The 22,334-nt window shown below is 45.4% G+C and overlaps 1 protein-coding gene across 6 annotated transcripts in view; it reads left to right on the top strand.

Moving 5' to 3' along the window:
* Positions 1–20,793, top strand: part of KLC4 (kinesin light chain 4) — a 77,200-nt gene extending 56,407 nt beyond the window's left edge. For all 6 annotated transcript variants that reach the window (XM_061625473.1, XM_061625474.1, XM_061625476.1 and 3 more), the window contains 3 exons: positions 14,802–14,926; positions 18,421–18,478; positions 19,572–20,793. In XM_061625473.1, the coding sequence (XP_061481457.1) occupies positions 14,802–14,926; positions 18,421–18,478; positions 19,572–19,661 (273 nt within the window). In that variant the 3' untranslated portion in view covers positions 19,662–20,793. The remainder of the gene's footprint in view (positions 1–14,801; positions 14,927–18,420; positions 18,479–19,571) is intronic.
* Positions 20,794–22,334: the final 1,541 nt, after the last annotated feature.

Genomic DNA, 22,334 nt, shown 5'->3' with positions numbered 1-22,334 from the left:
TGAGATAACGAAAATTGAATTGAGTAAAATGAAGCAGGAGATTAAAGATATAAGGGTCCCTGTGAGAGAGGTGACCCTGGAAGGGGTCCCTGTGAGAGAGGAGACCCCGGAGATTGGAATAGGGGTCCCTGTGAGAGAGGAGACCCTGGAGACTGGAATAGGGGTCCCTGTGAGAGAGGAGATCCCGGAGATTGGAACAAACGTGGAACAGGAACAAGATTTGGAGTCTATGGACTTTAGAAATAAAATCTATTGTTTGGAACTCAATGTTATCTCTGAAGAAATTAATGAAGATTCTAGAGATAAAGTTATCAATGGCATGGATTATCTTCTGGACTGGAATGATGTGATGGAGCCCAATATAGAGAAAATCTATGGAATTAACTGCAGCCATGTGACAATGGAAAAACTTTTAAGAGATGACCCAGTGTATTTTGAAAAAAAGAACAGAGATATGATTTTACAGCAGTATTTCAGCAACTTATTCAGAATGGATGGCAAGAAAATATTTGGGATAGAGGTAATTCCCATCAGACTCTTATTATATGACTATGGCTTTGACAGCAAGATTATTATGGAATACTGATAATGGAAGATTGGATATTGAAATTACTGGACTTAACAAGACTACTGAAGATGGAAGATGGAAAATGGAACTAATAGAGATAATAGAACAATGGCTACTGAAATTACTGAACCTAACAGATTCTGATGTGATGGATTAATTGAAATGTTTATTTTGACTATGGTTATGACAATAAGATTATCATAATTAGTAATGAGATGGATTAATCGATATGCTTATCTGGAAAAAAAAATTGATAGATATATTTCTTAAAGAATTGAAACCTCTCTTTGACTTTTTGTGGAAAGAATAAAGTAATGTTTATGAGATTTGATGATTAAGTAAGATAACTACTGGAGGAAAGTGATTTTATAATATGACTTAAGAGACAGGATTGCTATATATTATAGACTTATAACTGATTTGATCTTTGACAAATGGGAAGTCAATATTTTACTCTTTATTTTTTATTTTTTTTTTTTCTTCTTTTCTTTTTTTCTTTTTGTTTAACTATTTTTGATTTTGTTTTTTGTCTTTGAATGTTTTATGATTTTGTCTTGTATGTTTTATGAAAATCTGAATAAAAATTATTGAAAAAAAAAAAAAAAAAAAAAAAAAGACCTCTTGGTTGCCAGGCCCAGCCTCCAAGAGGTCTTCTGTATCTTTACAAGTTGTGCAGGGGAAAGGGAGAATTCCACCTTGTGGTTGTTCCCATTATAGCTTTGCAAGAACACCTGCACTTGGCTGACTTTCTCTTCTCAAGATACAGGATCAGTCTCAGGCCCTGAACCTGGCAACCCTAATCCTGCCATGTGTGTGTGGGAGAGGGTTGTTTTTGTTTTGGTGGTATGGGTATTAATATTTGCAAAAAAGTATGAAGTTCTGAGCCAGCCCAGAAACACCTGCATTGACATAGGCGCTGATGTCTCCACAACACGAAGGTTGCAGAGTTAGTGAAGACCTCAACGAAATTGCCAAGATCCAACTCTGTCAGGGAATTTGCAGTGATATATGGTGGCTACTTCACTATCAGAATGGCCAACCTAATAGGCTTCCACAGCCTGGTAGTACCCTTCTGTGTTGGATAAACTCCGTTGTGAAACCCTCCTGTAAGCAATGCTGGGAAGCATGTGGCCCTGTCAAGATGATCTCATCGGCCCTAGCTAGCATGGCCAGCGATGATGCGTGTTATAGTCCAACAACATCCAGAGGGCCACCATTTCCCAGCCCTGAGCTAAAATAACTTTATAGGGTCTGTTCTACACCATGCACACACCAGACGTAGGACAGAGATTGCCAATCTTTTGGGGCCAGTGAGCACATTTTGAGAAAGGGCTGTGGGTGGCAGTAACAAAATGGCTGCTGTGTGGGTTTGTGGTGTAACACAAAATGGTGGCTGTGGGAGTGTGGCATAATACAAAATAGCTGCCACATCTAAAAGAGCAGAAAAAGAGACAGAAAACCAAACAATTAAGACGTGCTTCTCCCTCCCTCGCTGCAAATAAATGGAAAAGAAGGCAACAATGTCAGCACCACCACACTTGTTCTCAGAGAGAGGCTCTTTGCACCTCTGCTCTGTTCAAAACAGAAAGTAGGGTGGGTGACCAATCCTGAAATGAAGGCTTCCTTAAGGGAGCGTGTTCACTGTAGGAGAGAGGAAGACAATGCAAACAGGAACTGAGCAGGAAGAACAAAGAGTCTCTTGTACATTGTGGATTTTTGAGAGGTTATTTACCTTTTGCAGATGCCATATGAGGTACTGATGGGCACACTGGTGCCTGTGGGCACTGGGTTGGCAACCCTTGTCAAAGGGCAACTGTAGACTACATTTCTACACATTTTGCCTCAAGATTCTTCCATTACCTCAGTGATACGGCAGCTGCCAAAAAAAAGTAGCTGAGGCTTCAAGTTGCAATAATAATGCAATTTGACCGGAGTGTAATGGTCACTTCCCATGTTATGGTGACAGCCACACACTCCTTGGAAGCTGCTAGTGCAGGAGGCAGCCACATAAACCGGCTGACCCAGATGATTGATTACAGGCCTAGCATCAGCATGCAGCATCCTTGTGAAGGTGCTGTAGCTCTGACTAGGCCCACCACTGTGTTAATCCCCACTGTGCCAGGACGCTTGGAGCTGCCATTGAAATTGTCCACTGCGTTATGTCAGTGACCTGGAGAAAAATGTAATGCGCTCCAAAATGCCCGACACAGACTACAGCATAGCTCTCATCATCCCTGGCCATTACCACCACCGAGGAAACCCAGTGGGGCCCTCACAGTTGTGGAGCTGCCCCTTTGCGCTGCTTATATCCCTGCAGCAAAATGGAACCAGGGTGACCAGCTGCCTTGTTGGAACATAGGACGCTGCCTTATACTGAGCCAGACCATTGGTCCATCTCACTCAGTACAGAGACACTGACAGGCAGTGGCTCTCCTGAAGTTCAGACAGGGTGTTCTCCTAACCCTACCTGGAGATGCTGTTGGTTGAATCTGGGATCTTATGCATACAAAGCTTTTTTCCGTCTGGTCACCTAATTCCATGTGGTCAGGGTTGCACATAGGGTGGCCAGGTAAGAAAACGATGGCTCCTGCACCTTAAATACTTGTGTTGAGAATGTTTGTAGGTGCAGGATTCCAGTGCTGCAATCTCCTCTTTTTCACAACTGTTAAGGAGGTGGGGACTCTGTCCCATTTCTCCCAACCTCTACGGAAATACATTTTTTTTCTTCAGTAGCTATCAAACTGCCAAGGTATGAGGTGTGCTTGAGTATCTCTCCTGCATTCACCAGGAATGAAAGTGAGGGTCTTCCCAAAGAGAGATAAAGTGTGACTGATATAACAGCTTGCTCCCTAATTTTACACATTAAGCACAGATTATTATTCTGAGTTTATAGGCTGTGAGGAAAGAGAACCTCCCATAAAGCAATAATCACAGTCAGATAGGATTATGAAAGCTCTCTCTCTCTCTCTCTCTCTCTCTCTGGACTATAGGAAGCTGCCTGATACTGAGTCAGACTATAGGTTGATCTACCTCAGTACTGTCTATACCAGCCCCCATGCCAGTAAATGTGCATTTTTGAGGGTTCTTGCTTTCTCCTTTCCTCTATATCTGCATAGAGTCCTTGTAGGTCGAACGTTAGTTTGCCTAAGCTCACAGGCTATCAATAGCAGTCGTCTAGTGCAGGCGGAAGATAGGGGGGACCCCACTCAAGAATTCTTGAGTCTTGGGAGGTACCAGATGTTTTCTGTTGGGGAGTCAGACTTCAGGCACCAGAGCAGTCTTTATAATATATGCTCTTCATTCATATCTTGCACACTACAACTAATAAAATGCATTCTAGGTGGCCTTAGACATCATTGCAGAAACAGAAAAGTAGGAATACATATCAGCATGAAAGAAGTTCTGGATATCCGTTTAACATCAAAGTATAAGACTTTGAAGGCACATCTTAATTAAAACAATAGATGTAGGGTTGAGTTAAACTCTAAGTCATATTCTAGAGTCAATGGTACAACGTACATGGAAATACATGTCATAATACATCACCCACCAGATGTCATGGATGGTCCTCCTGCTTTCTTTGACCCCCTCCCACTCCAGCAGAGCTGAGGAGTGCTATGAAACATGGCCTTTTATACACTTTCTTATCAAAGAGAAGGCTTATTCCCATGGCTTTATCAGTTATGCTGCCTGCTAGAAGCAGCGCTAGCTGCCTCTCTATGCCTTCTAGAGAGGGCAAGTGTGACCAGTGTCAACAACTGTCTGCAGACTCCCTGGAAAGACTGCTTGCCCTGCCTACAGGTATCAGCCCCGACTTATATGGGCTCCTAGTGGGTGGATATAAATCTAATAAATAAAATAATAATAAAAATAAATATAAGGAGCTTCCTCTTACTTTATGTTGACATTTGCTAGAACACATTGGCTGTCTGCCCAGATGTCCCTCCCTCTTTGTACTCTGCCTCATAGTAAAACATTGCTTTGTTCAGAAGGGAGGGCGAAGCCCATTTTGAAGAGAGACCATTCTTCCTCTATGCTGCTTATGTGGTACGAAGCTGCAAATTAAGTCATTATAAGGAAATATAAGCAAAGGCAAATGATTTCAGCACATTTTATGCATATTTCAAGCCAATATCTGGGCTGGCCCATTACAAGGGTTTCAGACAGGGGACATGCCCAGCCCTACCCGGAGATTGAACCTGGGACCTTCTGCATGCAAAGCAGATGCTCTACCACTGAGCTACAGCCCTTCCACACCACCACCACCAGCTAGTCCCCAGCATTCTGTGACTTTTTAGTGTGCCCAAGCAACATAACCAAGAATGGGGCTATGCAGATAGGAGCAGGCTGGGGTCACTGGGGGAACAAAGAAGACCTTTAGACCTCGTCTCTAAGGGCTGTAGCTTAGGCAGGGCATCTGCTTTGCATGCAGAAGGTCCTGAGTTCAATCCCCAGCATCTCCAAATAGGGCTAGGAGAGAACCCAGTCCTGAGCCCTGGAGAGCCACTGCCGGTCAGTGTAGAGACAATGCTGAGCTAGATGGACCAATGGTCTGACTCAGGGTAAGGCAGTTTCCTATGTTCCTATAATCCCCTCTCCTTCCTCAGGTATAAGTGAATGTCTGCCATTCATTCCTAGGCATAAAATAAAGCCCTGCACTTGGGGACGCTGTTTTGTGGAGCAAATCTGTCTACTATCCCTGACACTGGGAGGCCCGACCATCTGTAGGGATGAGGAATATCCCTCCTCCCTTTTTTGAAGGCAGCTCCAGGATTGTGGAGAGAGAGGAAAATATGTTCCCAAAGCCCTCTCCCACTTACAAAAAAACTACTCCAGAAGCTGAATTCAGGGAATAGGAGCGGGCTTATGCTTCCTAAGCACAGCATTTAGTTTGGGAGGTGCCTGTCCAAATCTCCTCTTCAGGGTCTGGAAGCTGTAGTTGACTCAGGAGAACAAGGAGCCAGATTTGGAAACGGGATCACACCAGCTTCACATAGGGAGTGAGGGTTGTAAGTGGGCTTCTCATAAAGCTGGATGGGGCCATGGAGGTCATCTAGACCAACTCCTTGCTTGGTGCAAGATGTGACTACAGTAGGGGTGGGGAGCCTGCGGCCCAGGGGCCAAATGCAGCCCTCTAATGCGTCTTTATCTGGCTCTCTGGACTTGCCACAGGCCACACTCCTCACTGGCCACGCTTCTCACCTTGAATGTTTTTGCCTGGCCTGAAAATATCTTTCTGTTCTGATGAAGCTTACTGCTTATCTGGATGGAGGATAGAGAGGAGCGCATGAGCCTGTGTAGGAACTGGCCTGCTGTACAAAGGTAAAATTTGCATTTGTTGCTCCACCCACTTTTGCCTCAGCACCCTTCCACCACTGGCGTGTGGCCCTCGGAAGGTTGCCCAGAATAAAATGCGGCTCTCGAGCTGAAGAAGGTACCCCTTCCACTGGACTACAGCATTCCTGACAGATGGCTGTTCAGCATCTGCTTTGGTACCTGCAGCGAAGAACAGCCTGTTACCTCCCAAGGCAGTCTCTTCCACTGTCAGACACCTCTCACTGTTAGGAATTTTCACCTGATGTTTAGTTGAAATCTGCTTCCCTGCTATTTTCATCCATTGGTTCCCATTCAGCTCTCGGGAGCAACAGAGATCAAACTCTGCTCCTTCTTCTGCATGACAGCCCACGGGGTATATGAAGACAGCTATCATGTTTCCTGAAGCTCTAGGCTGAAACACATCCAGCTTTTTCAACCATTTCTCGCAGGCCTTGGTCCCAGACCTACAGAGCATATGTTTGGAGAAAGGATTGGAACTCTCTATCCCTTCTCCCTCCCCACTTCCACACTCAGACTTGATATATTTAGTATCTTGCATTAAAATGAAACTAGAGTGCTCCCCTGCACTCACCCCGGTAACTTCCTTCATTAAGAGATCTAATTAATTCAGCCTTCGTGCAAGGCAGGTGACAAACACTGAACATATTTTCTAGCTACCACTGTATACAGGCACATCTTGGGGGACACAAACCTGTGAAAATCAGGAACATTGCAAGAGTTAATTTGGGGAAGATAAATAGGCTTTTAAAATCAGTCAGGCCTAGATTAAGACTATTCTTTCCCAGAGCTTGGAAGTAACTAGTTACAAGTAATGAATTACTTTTAATTCATTACTTTTTGAGTAACAAGTGGGTAATTCCTTTACATTTTGATTGTAATAGAACTAGGAGTAATTTTACTACTTTTGTGGAGTAATTGTAACTAGGGTTGCCAGGTCGGAACCATTCAAAAACCTGAGAAAATGGGGGTGGACCCTAGTGACATCATGGGGTGGGCCCTAGTGACATCATGGGGCGGGGCCTTGTGACCATGGGGCAGGCCCTAGTGACATCATTAAACATGATACATTGTATCAACCACAGTTGCTTGGAGCATACCATTCAAAAAAAATTCTCTGGAGATTAAAATAGAAATCTTACCTAAAATAGGGTGTTCCTAGGTCCATCTGAAGTGACAAGGTCATTCTTTCTCACAAGCTTAGGGTGATGCAAAATGGAAATGGACTGCCTTCAAGTTGATCCCAGATAGGGTCTTCATGGTAAGCAGTATTCAGACAGAGGTGGTTTACTATTGCCTTCCTCTGAGTCTGAGAGGCAGTGACTGGCCCAAGGTCACCCAGTGAGCTTCATGGCTGTGTGGGGATTCAAACCCTGGTCTCCCAGGTCACAGTTCAACACGTTTAGGGAACATTTAATATAGCTTACTTGCTTCTGGCAAGAAGGGTTTACGTGCCCTCAGGCCAGGCCATTACTGGAAGAAAGGAGCTCAGTGTTGCAGAGATGTTAGATGGGAGCACAGATGGATGACCCTGAAGGCAGCAACTGTAAACATGCTTATTAAGGAACTAAGCCCCATAGAACTCAATAGGAGTTATTTCTGAGTAGATATGGTTGCAGCCATGTTAAATTAAACCAGAACTATCACTAGCTAGCCAGTACAGAGCAACAATCAAGTAGGTGAAATCTGGTTTTCCTGTTCAAAACCCATGCTTGCATAGAACTCTGTCCCAAGTTCACTAAGTTATTTAGTGTTACAGGTTGCGGAGGCAAGGTGCCTCTCATTTTTCCTGTCCTGCACCTGACTTTCATAACACTATCTGGCCACTGAGAAGGTGGGAAATGGACTGGATCCAAGTGTCCCCTTTTCCAAGCTTCCATCTGTTTACATGGCTACTTCTCTGGAACAGGCCCGGCTGAATGCTTCTTATTTGTACTCATCTGTTAGTAAAAAGTACCAATTTATACATGTTTGTGTTTTTTATCCATGACATAGAATCTTGTTGGTACAAAACTTTTAGTGCAGTTTCATACCTTTTTAAATGTTTTCTACTGAGGTTTTTAGTATTGTTATATTGGTTTTAAGATGCTGTGAAACACCTAGAGTACACATTTGGGACGAAGTATAAAAGTATAGCTAATAACTGATTTAACAATAAATATTGCAACTGGAAATCTGATCATCAATAACACTTTGCATGCTTCTGGGGGCAGCTTTTAGATCCAAGCCTGCAGGATCTAGAACCCAAGAGCTCCAAACTGGGCTAACTTGGTTTAAATGGAGCAAACAGGATTCTTTGATGTTTTTTGTTATCATCTGTCCGCCTCGATAACCACTTTGCTTTGGCAGGGGAAAGGCTCAGGATGCACCTCAGCAAAGATGTTGATGCTAGGCCCTTAAAAGATGCAGCCCTTTGCTGTGGGCTGCAGCCTGGCAATTCTGGCACCAGATGCTTATTCTCTAGACAAGCACGTAAACTTTTGTCTATAATTAAGTGACAAGTGGGACTATAACAAAATGTTGCAGTATATCCTCAATTCATAGCAGGAGTACTTCTGTTGAGGTATCCAACCGTTCAGCCATGCCCTCTTCTGGGATGCTAGAAGCAGTAAGATACTCAAGTAGCCAATCACCTTCCTTTTGGAGGGTGGGATACAAATTTTATAAATAATAATAAATAATTTTCTAACTTCCTCTATGTACTTCTCAAGGGAGAAGAAAGGCAACCACCCTCATTTCATGACCAAGTGGGGAGTAAGGGGGGAAGGGTCTCAATGACTTTGTGGGCACCAGTGGAGGACCTCAAGGCACCGTTGTACCCACAGGCACCACAGTGGTGACCCTTGCCTTAGATCATGCACCCCAAATGTAACATTTGGAAGTGTGGGGAAATATTTATTTGCTCCTCTTTAATGGTGTGGCTAAAGCATCCCAAGGGGTAAGCAACCCCCTGGGCCAGGTGACATGCTCAGCAGAACCCAAGTGATAGTCCTGTAACACTTCGGACTGCAGGTAGGTTGGTGGGGGCTTTTAAAAAAATCTTACCTACATTTATACCCCATTTCCCAGCCTCCAAGAAAGAGGCATCTTAACAGTAAAAAAGATAACATACATAGAAAGCCAGAAATAAATAAAGAGAAGAGCTGCAAGGTCTAATTGGTTAGTCAGCTACATTTTTATCAATGAAAAGGGTGCCACAGTTCATTGCAAAGTGCTTCTGATGCCACATGTACCATTTTAAAAGATGCCTAATCTCCTCCACCACCACCTTTTTATCTCGGGAGGGAACAGCTCTTCCCTCCTGCCCAGTTGTTTCTAGTATGCAACCTTTTAATATATATATATCTCTCTCTCAAGTGATTAATCAGGTGAGACTGAGAGCCCTAATAAAAAGGGATAAAACAGCCGCAGACGGCCAGTTCCACTAAAGACAGGTTGCAAACACCTTCCTGAAAGAGAAAGATCTCTTGACCAGAGTACCATGTAGGCGGAAGGGAGGTTTGACTCAGAATGCTCTCTCGCTTTCAAAACACAGTAAAATAAACACAGAAGAATCGCGGCACACAGAAAAGGCGCATGTTGGCGGAGGGGGTAACAGCGTTGAGAAGGCTGCCCCCCAGGTCCCACCTCCGGTCTCCAACCGCCCTTCCAGGGAGGGCTGGGAGGCACCCCTGGCCTGCCAGTGCAGCCAACGCTGAGCTAGACGGAGCAGGCGCCCGGCTGGGTCCAAGGGTGGTTCCGATGCTCCGGAAGGCACGGAAACACCCCGATGCACGCGTGCTTCATGGCCCGTCTCCACAGGGCCTTCCGTCCCTCGCCCCGACGGCAGCGGCAGGTGCAGGCAGCCGAGGGAGAGCCTGGTCGTGGCGCCGCGCGGCCCGAGCCTGCGCTGCCCTTGCGGCTCTGCCCGCCTCGCCAGCCGCCCGTGCCCGCGCTGCCCTTGCGGCTCTGCCCACCTCGCCAGCCGCCCGCGCGCCAGGCACCGCCCGCGGAAGCGGCTTCCGTGGCAGCGCGCCCGCGGGAGCCTAGAGCAAGTCTGACGCACTGGCACTGGGACAGCCCCCCCGCCTGCGGCCTTCCACTCAATGCAACGGAAGCTGTGCCGCGCGAAGAAAGCCAGCTGCGGGCGGGGAAGGCAGAGGGGCGCCCCTCCCCCTGCCTTTATTCCTACCCGATGGGGGAGGTGTCCCCAGCCACCTACCCAAGAGGACAGCAGGACTCACGGGCAGGGGGTGTCTCCACCTCCCCTCCGCGACCCTGGTCCGTCTGCGCATCGAAAACCAACGTCTCCCCTCGTCCCCCCCGCCCAACACATGCAAAGGAGGCAGGAGCCCAACGGCACCTCCGCGCTGCAGACCAGCCACACACACACGCCGAGCAGCCCTGCGGGGTTGCGCCCGGCCTCCCCCTTCGCACCTACCTTCTTTGACTCCCGGCAGCTTGGACTGGTCGATGGCATGCTGATTTCAGCCATGTTGGCCGCCCAGCTGGCTGGCTCCCTCCGGCTCTCTGTGCACCAGGATGAGGAGGAGGAAGGGGGTGAGCCCCCCGCCCGGCCCCTCCTTTCCCTGCCTCCGAGGAGCTGGCGTGGCAAGAGTTACGATGGGGTCCCCCAAGCAGAGACGCTGCGGCCGCCACTGCTGAGCTCCATCGCGGCCACTCCTGCCCAGCACCTGCGCCTCACTGGGAAAAGGCAGGTGGGCGGGAAGACGCTGCTTCCTCCTCCTGCGCCTGCGCCTGCCAGGGAAAAGGCGGGTGGGCGGGAAGAGCCTTCAGCAGCATACGCATGCATGAATCACGCATGCGTGGCTGGGGGAGGCGCTTCAAAACCGGAGATCTACCTATTTAGCGTAAATATGGCCGGAGGCCGGAGACGGCCCCCTTTTGCCGGAGACTCCTGCAGAAAACCGGAGACCTGGCAACCCTAATTGTAATGTTCCAGAATTACTTTTGGGCATTACTTGGGGGGGAGCAGGGGAAGTCTTCTGCTCCTCTGATTTGTGGATGAAAATCATGTGCCTCAAACTGGGCTTCTTTGCAGTGTCGCTCTTTCCTAACGCTGTGTGGGTGGGTAGGAGGCAACGAGGGAGGAGGTGGAGAGTGAGATGGGCTGGAGTGGAGAAAACAATTATTTTAAAAAACTGATAGTGGTGATGAAGAATGGAGTGGAAGGAAAAAGGATCCGGAGGTCAAGAACATGGATAAAGGAGGAGAAGGAGGCAGCAGCAGAATGGAGATAAAGAACTGTGGAGGTGAAAGATGACGTGCGTGCGTGTGTGTGTGTGTGTGTGTGTGTGTGTGTGTGTTTGCACTTGGCACACAAAGTGGCCTCCACCACCCTCTCTGGCTACTGTGCTGCATTTGCAGTATTTTAACTTTTTTACTTCTCAGGGGAAAATGTGTGCTTGAGTGAGTGTCCCTTAGTTGGTGGCAGGGCAGGGTCTGGGAGGTGCTTAAGTGAGAGAGATTGTGCTGGCTGCCTCAGTGGGGGGTTACACTTGGTTTGATGTGCAAAGATCTGAGTAGTGGCCTCAGCCTCCCTCCTCACCACCCTTACCAGCAGACAGACAGACCACTACTGCTATCTTATGAATAAAAATAATTATTCTACTACCTTTGTATATGTTTGTTTATTTTTAATGTTGTTTTAGGCTACAGTAGGGCCTTGCTTACACGGCGGGTTAGGGACCAGGCCCCCGCTGTAAAGCAGAAATCACCGTAAAGAGGAACTCATTGACTATAATGGGTCTCGTCGCGTGAAAATGCCGCAAAAATGCCAAAAAATGCTGAAAAACCGCAAAATCGGCTTTAAAACGGGGAATTTCCCCTAATTGAAAGCCGCCGCATCAGCGGAACGCCAGAAAGCAGAACACCGGAAAGCGGGGCCCTACTGTACTTAGATGTGCAGCAGCCAAGGCCAGCACCTTGTAGGCGTTTTTTTAAAAGTAACTGAAATGTAATTGTAGTGATTACTTTGGAGGAAAAGTAAAGTAATCAGTTACTTTCAGAGCAATTGTAATTGTAACGGAAATTACTACTTTTCTGGGCCATGTAATTGTAACTGTAATTTATTACTTTTTAAAAGTAATCTTCCAAGCTCTGTTCTTTCCTGCAACTTCTTGCTGAATAGGGTGTCTGATTTGACGTTTGGATTCCTGTGAATCACAAACTTAAACTGGAGAGACAAGCAAACTTGACTCGCACCAATGCCTAGATAAGTTTTAAAATGTGCAGATAGTTGCTCTGATCCCTAAGCTTTACCATACTCCCTTTGATATCTTTGAAATCCTGTACATGTGGCAGGAGGTTCCAGATGATGATCTCTCCATGCACCAAGACCTTTCACTTGAGATATCTATCTATCTATCTATCTATCTATCTATCTATCTATCTATCTATCTATCTATCTATCTATCTATCTATCTATCTATCTATCTATCTATCTATCTATCTAATCATTTGATTTGTATCCTGCCCTTCCTCTCAGTATGAGCCCAGGGCAGCAAACAAAAGCACTAAAAACACTTTAAAATAATAAAAGCAGACTTTAAAATATATTAACCAATGTTCTGTATGGTAATTGTATGAATCTGTTTTAAGGAACATACAATTAAAAGGGTCCTTCCTAAGTATTATTGAGCAATTCAAGAACAAGGGCTTCTAAGTAGTGTTTATTTAGGCATCATTCCCTATAATTGAATTTATGTACATAAGACAAATTGACAGAGGCAGTGGGCATAATTTCTTGGTCACACAGTGAATGTGAATGGCTGTAAGGACTTTATGATGATGCTGAGATAGATGGGTGGTCGCTACGAACAATTTTCATGTGAATTTTTGCAACTCGGCTGTCACTTCAATAAACGTCTTGTCCCTCACTCACACAAGGCACACCCAGGTTTGTTTGTTTTTTTGTTCCCAGGCCTATCTGTGGGCCATGACCATTGTTTTTGTTTATGTAAGCGTGGATTTGTGTCAGCATATATGCCAGCCTGAGTGCATGTGTGCAAATGTATTCATCTGGGAGAGAAAGAAATAATGCTCTTAAAAAAGAATGTTCTTCAGCATGCAAAAGTGAAGTTCATTTTATACATCCAGCAGAAGTCAAGCTTCTTCTGGACTGAACTACACTAGATTGCTGATGAGGAAAACACATTTTGTTAAAAGGAAGAAAATTAGTTGAGAGGAAGAAAATTACCAAAAAAAACCCCACCCAACCCTTCACATAAACAGGGGTGTAGCCATCCAGGGTCTTGGGGAGGGGGTCTTAGACCCCTTACTTTTTTGAGAGCAGGGTCGGTGCCAAAGGGTGGCCAGGTGGGGCCCTGGCTGAGGGCCCCATGGCCTTAGGGGCCCCTGAAGGGCCCCTCGTTAGGGTGGGGAGTAGCACAGGGAGGGAGCTGCTCACCCGCTTGCTAGCCCACCCATGTCTACCCTCCCCCACCCGCTCGCACCCCCTCCCCCTGCCTACTTGCTTGCTTGCTCGTTAGCCTCCCACCCGCTTGCTTGCTCACTGGCCTCCCCGCCCGCACAGTTGCCCGCTCTCTCGCTCACCCTTCCCCCACCCGCCTGCTTGCTCGCTCGCTCCCTCTTGCCTGCTGTCTAACTCTCCCCCCTGCTTGCTCACCCGCCTCCTGCCTTCTCACTCGCTTCCCCCGCTCACTCACTTGCTCGCCTGACCTCCCGCCCCTATGCCTGCCTGCTAGGTAGGTGGTGCCCAAGTGCCCCGGCATGCCTGGGGCCGGCATTGTCCCTATGTCTGCAGCATTCTATGAGCCAATCAGCATGAAAGGGGAGCATTGAGAAGAGTCTAACATGCTTCTTTGTCCTTTCCGGCTGATTGGAGCCAATTAGAGTGAAAGGGGGTGTCAGCCATTGAGAAGAGTCTTCTCAGCAGCTTATAGTCTCCCATTTCATGCTTTGGCTCCTAGGGATGTCTGTTCTTGTGGGAGAAGGCATTAAGGATCTCATTGTCAACCCAGCAGCAGAAAAGGGGGAAGGGGTGTGGCTGTGACTAACATGAAGGGACCCTGTTCTGAATTTGTCACTACACTGCTGTGCATAGAACACCAGAAGGCGAAGTAAAAGACTGGGCTGACCTCTTTACTAGTTTTCTATATGGAGGGACTTTGCTCTTTCATGGGGAAGCATTCAAACAGTGTAGGCTGGTCCGTTAGGGCAAATGGGGCACTGCGCCAGCATTTGGGCCTCAGCCAGCCCCCGCCATCTTCCAGCCAATCCCACGGGTTGAACTGCTTGTCAGCTGCCTCCTCCTTAGTCTCTGTTGCTGTTGTAGGACTCACAGCAGGGAGGAGGATGGAGACAAAACTAGAATGTGTTGGCCCTGCCTCTGATTGGCTCTGGCTCCACCTACCGTTGGTTCACCTCCCTCCCACCCTACCGCTCCCAATGGCACCAGCCACCAGTGTCAGCAAACATGCAGCCCCCAATTGCAACCTGAAGTGGATACACCGTTGAGGAAAAACTCTACCACTCCATTCTTTAGACCGGGGATGGGGAACCTGTGGCCCTCCAGATGTTTTGACTACAACTCCCATCATCCTTGACTGTTGGCCATGTTGCCTGGGGCTGATGGGAGTGAGAGACCACAGGTTCCCCACCCCTGCTCAAAAATGTATATAAATCCAGTAAGTCTGAGAAAGGGAATATGCATGTACTTGTGTTAAGTGAAACTGTAGGTGTGCTTGTTTGGTGAAGGCCAGTCGCCCATTTAATAGTGGCAGTGTTATTCTTAGATGGGGGGAAGGGAGAGAGATTCCCTTCCCCTACCCTGTTTGTGTGGAACGTTCCTGTGGAATGGTTTTCTTCTGCTCTCTGGGACAGGCAGCGCTCACCCACCATCTCACCACCTCTCGTCATTTGTTGTCTTCTTTTCCAGGATGGCACTGGTGCCCTTCGACGCAGCGGTTCGCTAGGGAAGATTCGGGATGTAATAAGGAGAAGCAGTGAAATGCTGGTCAAGAAACTGCAGGGGAATGGCCCACTGGAACCAAGGAATACCAAGTAGGAGGCTCTTACTAGGGCTTGCGTATTTGTTTGTAGATTTTAAAGCATTTATACAATTTATACTTTGCTCTTTAGCTAAAAAAAAGAGAAAGAATGGCAGAGTAGCTGAGAAAAAACGATAGTTAAGATCTGCCATCTCTAGACTTGCAGCCCCCCTCTCCTCAAAGACTGCAGAATCTACTGATCTATAACTCTTTTAAAAATGGCTGTAGCTAGAGCAGGGGTGGGCTGACTGCTGTCTTAAGTGATCTCAATTTTTATTTTGTGAGCCACCAAAGTGTTTTAAATTCATCAGGTAAGAGGGGCATTCTCAGGATCTCTTCACATTTAAGGCATAACCTGAGCTTGGAAAAGTTACTTTTTTGAAGTACCATGCTGGCTGGGGCTGATGGGAGTTGTAGTTCAAAAAAGTAACTTTTCCAAGCTCTGGGCATAACCAATCTGTTATGCACTGTTATGTAAGAACATAAAAAGTGCCTTGCAGAATCAGACCAATGGTAACAACCAGCAGGCGCTATGTGTTCTACAGGGAGTAATGGTCCACCAGTGGATTGCAGTCTGCCTTTTGCCTACCCTTGAGCTAGAGCAGTATCACCACAGTATTAAGGCAGTGGCCTCTCTCTGTGGTACCTGTCTAGGTATGGTAACTTTAAGGAATTGCTATCTTGTTTGATGGTTGACACAGTGAGATGGTTCAGACATAACAACAAACCATGGTTTGGCATTATGCCAATGAGTCTGGCTGGATTCGTGGGCTGATGCGCCCCATCCTCTTCTCATGTGCTATAATTATCCAAACCAACAAACTATAGTTTGTTTGTTTGTTTTTCAATTAATTTTTATTCAAATTTTCAAAACCAAAACAATACAAAAAAACAACCACAAATCAATAACTAATACAATAAAAAAAAGAAAAGAAGAAAAAAATATATAAAAATATTGACTTCCGATTTGTCATAGTTCAGCTATAAATCTATAATATATAACAAACCTATCTCTTAATAGATTATAAAATCACCTTCCTCCAGCGGTTATCTTAATTGGTTTCAAATCTCATTAACATCATATCATTTTAATCTTCCACAAAAAGTCAAAGAGAAGTTTCCAATCCTTGAGATATATATCAATCAATTTTTTTCCCTAAATAAACATGTCAATTAATCCAACTCATCAAGTCTACTAAGTCCAGTAATTTCAAATCGCTCTTCTGTCTTTATCCGTATTAGGTCCATCTTCCATCTTCCATCTCCACGCATCCAAAAATCTTGCTGTCATAGTCATATAATAAAAGTCTGATAGGAATTTCCTCCATCACAGATATTTTCTTGCCATGAATTCCGAACATATCACTGAAGTATTGCTGCAAAGCCGCATCTCTGTTCCTCTTTTCCACATGATACACTAGTACATCTCTTGAAGATTTTTCCATTGACACAAAACAGGGATTAATTCTGTTAACTTTCTCCATTTCAAATTCCATCAAATCCTTCCAGTCCAGGAATTTTTTTGAACCGATAATATCTTTATCTCCAATCTCTTCAATTCCTTCAGGGACAGCGCTGAATTCCAAACTATAATATTTGTCTCCAGGATCCGTCAGAGCCAGGAAATCCAAATCTTTTTTCATGTCCATATTTAATCCAATCTCCAAAGTTTGAACTTTGCCTTTAATTTCTCTTTCATCTTTTTTTGGTTTTCCAGATCTATCTTTATTCTCCTTTCTCATAGAATCCTGAATTTCTTTCAGCTCCTGTCTCATTTCGTGAAATTCAATTTTCCACGCTTGTCTATTATTTCTCAGTTCTTGTTTTATTGACTTAATCTCATTCATTATTTTCTGAAACATGTCTAAAGATAAAGTCCCTTCTTGTACATCCATAATCTTCTTAATTGTCATTCTTAAAGCCAAAGGAACAAAACTCCTTCAATTTTCAATGTCCCAAGCAAAGAGCAGTTTATTTCTTTATCCAGTTACAAAGGAGTTAATCTTTCCAACCAAATGACGTCACACGCTAGACAGTCCTTATCTCTTATATGCCCAGAAGTGCAAAAACAGCTTTAGTTCACAGCATCCAAATAACTAGTAGCAGAGAGAATGAGCAGATTCGTAAAAAAAAAAAGTAGATCAGGAAAAGTAGTCCCATGCATATATTACACAAAAGTCTTATAAATCAAAAAGATTTTTCTTATCTCTTCCAATCAGAAATCCCTCATCCGTTGTAATTTTTAAAATGCTATTTTCCATATCAGCTTTTTGCAATAAAAGAAAGATAGGCTATTTTTGTTTTCTTCCCCCTTAGTTCCGTGAGTAAAGAAGGAAAGTCGTAACTCACCTAGGTTATCTTAATTGCTGTTACTTTGACAAATCTCTTTAGCTGTATAGATAAGAAAATGATAAGCACAGACAGGAGGATATTTGCCTGCTAGTCCGTTGTTCTTTAAAGAAAAAAAATGGGTCACTTATTCAGCTGAGCTAGCATAGAAATCCTCGCTCCGTCTGAGCAGCTGGAAGCCTTTCTTCCGCAGACAATTCTGACAAATTCCAGACTCCCACAGTCACGACAAAGCTATGTGGGAAATCTCATGTTTCTTCCTTATCCGGAAGAAATTATCCCCAGTCAGAAAAGACCCTTCTGACTGAATTTATAGCTGAAAAAGTTTCATCTAAGACGGGAGCCCGTCTCAGAGCTACACAGGCGGAGGGATCCTCCTGGGAAAGTCCACCAACAAACTATAGTTTGCATCAAGACCTGGTTTCCAATTCTGGTTTGCAAGGTAAGCACAAACCATAGTTTGCTGGTTTAGACTAAGTGGCAAACTATGGATTATTTCAAACTAGGAAAGAAGAGGAAGCAGCATGCAAGGCTAAGGCTTGGAAACGTTCATCTGAACCATCCCTAGTTATTTTTCTTTGTATACAATAAGGCTCTATCACCTTTCATCACATTTGATGTTGCTTGAGATCAGTACCTTCTCAGAACTTTCATCTGGAAAAGGAAGCTAGTAAAAAGGACTCCTAGCCACTGAAGTCACTTGGGTCCCCGGTGAACAGAGGTGGATCTGGGAGCACCCCCCAGACTATAAACCTGCTTCTTCAGGGGTTGCTCATCCGCATCCAAAGTTGGCACTTGTCCAATTATCCAGACTCAGGAACCACTCATCCACAGTGCCTCCGTCTTGGAAGGATTCAGACTGAGTTTGTTGGCCCTCATCCAGCCCCTCACTGAGTCAAGGCACTGGGCTAGAGTCGCACAGCATCTCCTGATTCAGAGTGGGGTATTATCAGCATACCGATTACGCTGGTATTAAATGTATGTGGCAAAGGGTTATTTCCTCCCATTGCACCAGATATAGAGAGTGGAAAAATAGTAAGATTCCTTGCCCAAAGCTAACAATTCCCAGCTATTGCCCTTTTCTATGTAGAGTGTGTTCCCAAGAGTAGGCCTGTAGTAGTAGTGCTATGGAGACATTTTTCTTTTTTCTTTTATTAGCATAAAACGAGCATCATCATTGAACTACCTGAATAAATCCAGCGAGGATTCTTTCCAGGTGAGAGCACCATTTTCTTTGTTCCAAAAGCAGCATTACCTACAGGTTATTTTCACTCTTTCTATCACTGTACAAATGGGAGAAAGGGGGGGGATCAGCTGATGTGAAAAGCACATTCCATAACATGTCAGAATGTGGGAGGGCCCTGTGGGTAATGGTGCCACCAGTGGGAGACTTTCTGAATTAAGTGCTGGAGGAAATATACTCAGGACTGGTTCAGGTGGTCTAGAAGTCCTCAAAGTCATTTGGCTCAAGAGCCCAGACAGACACAATTACAAGGAGGATGTAATACGTGGATCAGTTTATTGATGGTTGTTTCTGAGATGTTAGCTTGAAAAATTGCCTCTTTGGTTATGGAAACGGCTGTTTGTAAAGCCTTGGCTGATTCCATAATGGGGAATTTTGGTCTGTCTGAATTAAAACATATTGGCTCAGTTCACATCGAACTCTAACCTAACCCATGGCTGATGCGGCCACGCTAGCTTCTAGAGAGCAGGTGATGGCCACTTTGCTTCTCTTGTGGCCTTGCTTCTGCTGAGCTATGGTTTGGCTTAGTGTTCATCCAAACCTGGGTTATAGTTTGTCTCACTCAACAAATCTCCAGCTCAGGTTCAGACAGTGTGCTAAACCAAACCATGGTTTGCTCACAGCAACAGCACCAAAGGAGCAGCCAAGTGGCAGCATTCTATTCTCTGGGAGCCCACATGCTTGCATGTTCGTGTTAAACCATGGCTTGGCTTAGCACTATGTGCAAGTGAGATAATAGATCAGGAAGTGTACATGTAACTGTAGTATTTGGTGCTGAGGTATTTGAGAAGTTCCCCCAGATAAGTTGGAAATCAAGTGGGAGGCAAAGATTTTCCCCTCTCAACTCCTGAATCATCACCATGGAGCAGCTTAATTATCCCTCCCCTGAAATGACTGGTGCAGTTTACATCTCTGAAAGCTAACACGCTGTGCTGTATGAAAAGAAATCTGATTATTTGCTGGGTTGTTTTCATCTTAAACTAGGAAACACAAGCTCTTGGGCTTAATTAAGATACACTTATGATTGGAAGATATAAATTCATGAGAAAGGGGGTTTGTTTTTCAGAATTCCCAGGGTCTTCGGGCTGAAAGCAGAGGCTTCAGTGCAAGCAGTGTGGATCTCTCCTCTCACAGCTCCTTGGTCACTTCCAACTGAACCTACCACTTCAAAGATCTCTGCACCCCAACTCAGACGCTGACTGCTACACCATACTGATACTGCATCTCGAGTTGATCATTGTTTTGGATATTTCAGCTATAACATCTTTACACATTTGAACTCTCTTTGTCCCTCGTGTCGATAACACTACAATGGAAGAGTGCCCTGTCACTGGGAAACACTAACCCATGTGGGACCATCGTCATACTAAAGAGGGGAGCTCCCTCCTTCGCTTGGTGTGGACTAGCAGCTTTGGTGAACATATTTACGACCCTGTTTGCAAGTTGTGTTTTACCAGTTGCACAGAATGAGTTACAATAGCTCTTGCTTAAAGCACTGGCTCAGTGAAGTTGAGGTACAGAGTCTTACCTCTTCCTTATTGTGGACTCTTTCCACTGTAGAGCCTTGCTGACAGAAGCTCATCTCTGTGTTCTCAAACTGGCTTAGCCCTTCCTTCCGTGCTTGCTCCTATAGGCCCCTGTATCTCCCTCCCACAGCTTTCTGCGGCAAGGACCTTCCCAAATGTATCCTTGCATCTGGGAGTTGGGCTGCTGTGGCACACAGGAAGGGGCATGGGAATGGTGGCTAGTTAGCCAGTTAGGAGAGGGATTACTTTGCCTAACTAAAGCAAAGGTGGGGAACTTTTTTACACCCTTGAGGGCCGCATTCCTTCAGGGGTAATCTGTTGAGGGCCTCATGCCAGCAGTGGGCAGGACCAGAGTCACCCCACTCCCCATACACACACTTCACACACCCATCTCTGCATTCTGTCTCGCACACATGCATGCCATTCACCCCCACACACTCGCCCACATCCGTTAATACACACAACACTCCCTCCTTTTTCTGTCGCCTTCCCCCCTTGCTTAAAGGGACAACTAAAGGAACACAGAGACAGGTGTTGACTTCATAGAGGTTCAATGTGTATACACTCCACTCATCTTGTCCCCACTCTAGTCTCTGGCATCACCTGTGTCTGCCTTAGCATGAACAACTCTTGTGCAGAGCAATGGAAATAACCGCAGGAAGACCTGCCGTTTAGCCATGCGTTACCCATGATTTACTTCTGATTGTTGTCGTTTTAATTTAATAATTAAAAATGATCACAGAAGCTCTTTTGCCAGGAGTCTCCAGAGCAAATCTTGCTGTTGAATCACTTCTGTCCTCAATTTACATCCGCCTTGTGCAACAACTGTGACAATGAAACAAGGGAAAGGGCAGTTGTCTCTCAAAACTGAACATACAATGTTGTATTCCTGTATGATAAAGAAGGGTAGATAAGCACATCACCTCTTTTTTTACTGAAAAGAAAATAGCACCAAGAAAGCTGTGTAATGCTGAACATATAAAGCTATCTTATACTGAATCAGGCCATTAGTCCACCTGGCCCAGTGCTTGTAGCAGCTCTCTAGGCCACTGATGGAGACCCTTAGGCCCACCAGGCCTCCCTATGTGGCCCATGGAATTTATTGGCTAAGCCACACACCTCTGCCCTACATCTGATAGTATATGTGATGCCAAATGTGGAGGAAGCGAAGACACAGCTGGGCCAAAAAGGGCAGGCACCCTGCAGGGCTCTTTGCAAGCTCCAGCAATCAGCTGATCACTAGTGCTTGCATAGTGCCATATATAGCACTTTGAAGCCCTGCCAATCAGCTGGTTTTAGGGGCTTAAGCAGGCCACAAACAGTGTGCTTGCATCCACACAGTTTAATTTCAAACCACCCAAGCGAAAATGGATTACCTGATGTTACTGTGACCCACATGCCAAACTTGGCCCACAGGGCTGGAAGAGGTAAGGATCTAGGGTCGTAGGCTAAGGTCTTTCCCAACCCTGCTAGGCTTAGATTTATTAAATGTATACATTGTTCCTCTCTAATTCCCAAAGCAATTTACAAGCACTTAAAATACAATAATAAAATCACATAAAATATATTAAAAATAGATTTAACAACACGATAGCAAATCCCAGGTGCTGCCCAAATGCCTAGAAAGACAAAAGTGTCTTCACCTGGCACCAAGTGGGCCTACGGGGGGGGCAGCATTTCATACACTGCCCAAGTCCTATTCAACCTGGGGAAACTGAACCTGAGCAAATCTGCACATGCTTTTCCACTGAGCTGTAGTACCACTGACGATGCTGAAGTTGGTTCCTAGTTCCCAGTTCTTTATTTGCTTGAAAGTTCAAAACACTAAAAAAGAAAAGTTGACAGCTACAGCAACTTCAAGCCAAAGTCAACATGTCTCTGAACCCCAAAATATATGTTGGGGTACCCCATATGATATATCGCTGTGATCAGGGGACTCTCCCCGTCAAGAATAACAATATATTTTTTCAATCAAAATCATCAGGCTTCTGAAATTGTCATAAATGCATAATGATGTCATAAAATCATTAAAAGTAACTGAGGGTGCCCACCCCACAATCTGCTCTGGGCCAGGACAAATCATACACCCCAGGAAAGGGGAAGGTGTCCTCTACAAGATGCCAGTGCATCTCACCTGGGCCAGGGCATCTGCTGGGCGCAGGGCACGGAAGAGGGCATCTACAAACAACCAAAATGGACAAAAACATGCAGAAAAATATAAGTAACTGGGGGTACCCACCCCTAAATCTGGTCCAGGCCAGGACATATCATACACCCCAGGAAAGGGGAGGGTTTCCTCTATA

Source organism: Rhineura floridana, chromosome 4, assembly GCF_030035675.1.
Source record: "Rhineura floridana isolate rRhiFlo1 chromosome 4, rRhiFlo1.hap2, whole genome shotgun sequence".
Classification (NCBI taxonomy): Eukaryota; Metazoa; Chordata; class Lepidosauria; order Squamata; family Rhineuridae; genus Rhineura; species Rhineura floridana.
The sequence above is the reverse complement of the archived record's forward strand: the minus strand, read 5'-3'. Positions and strand labels throughout refer to the sequence as shown.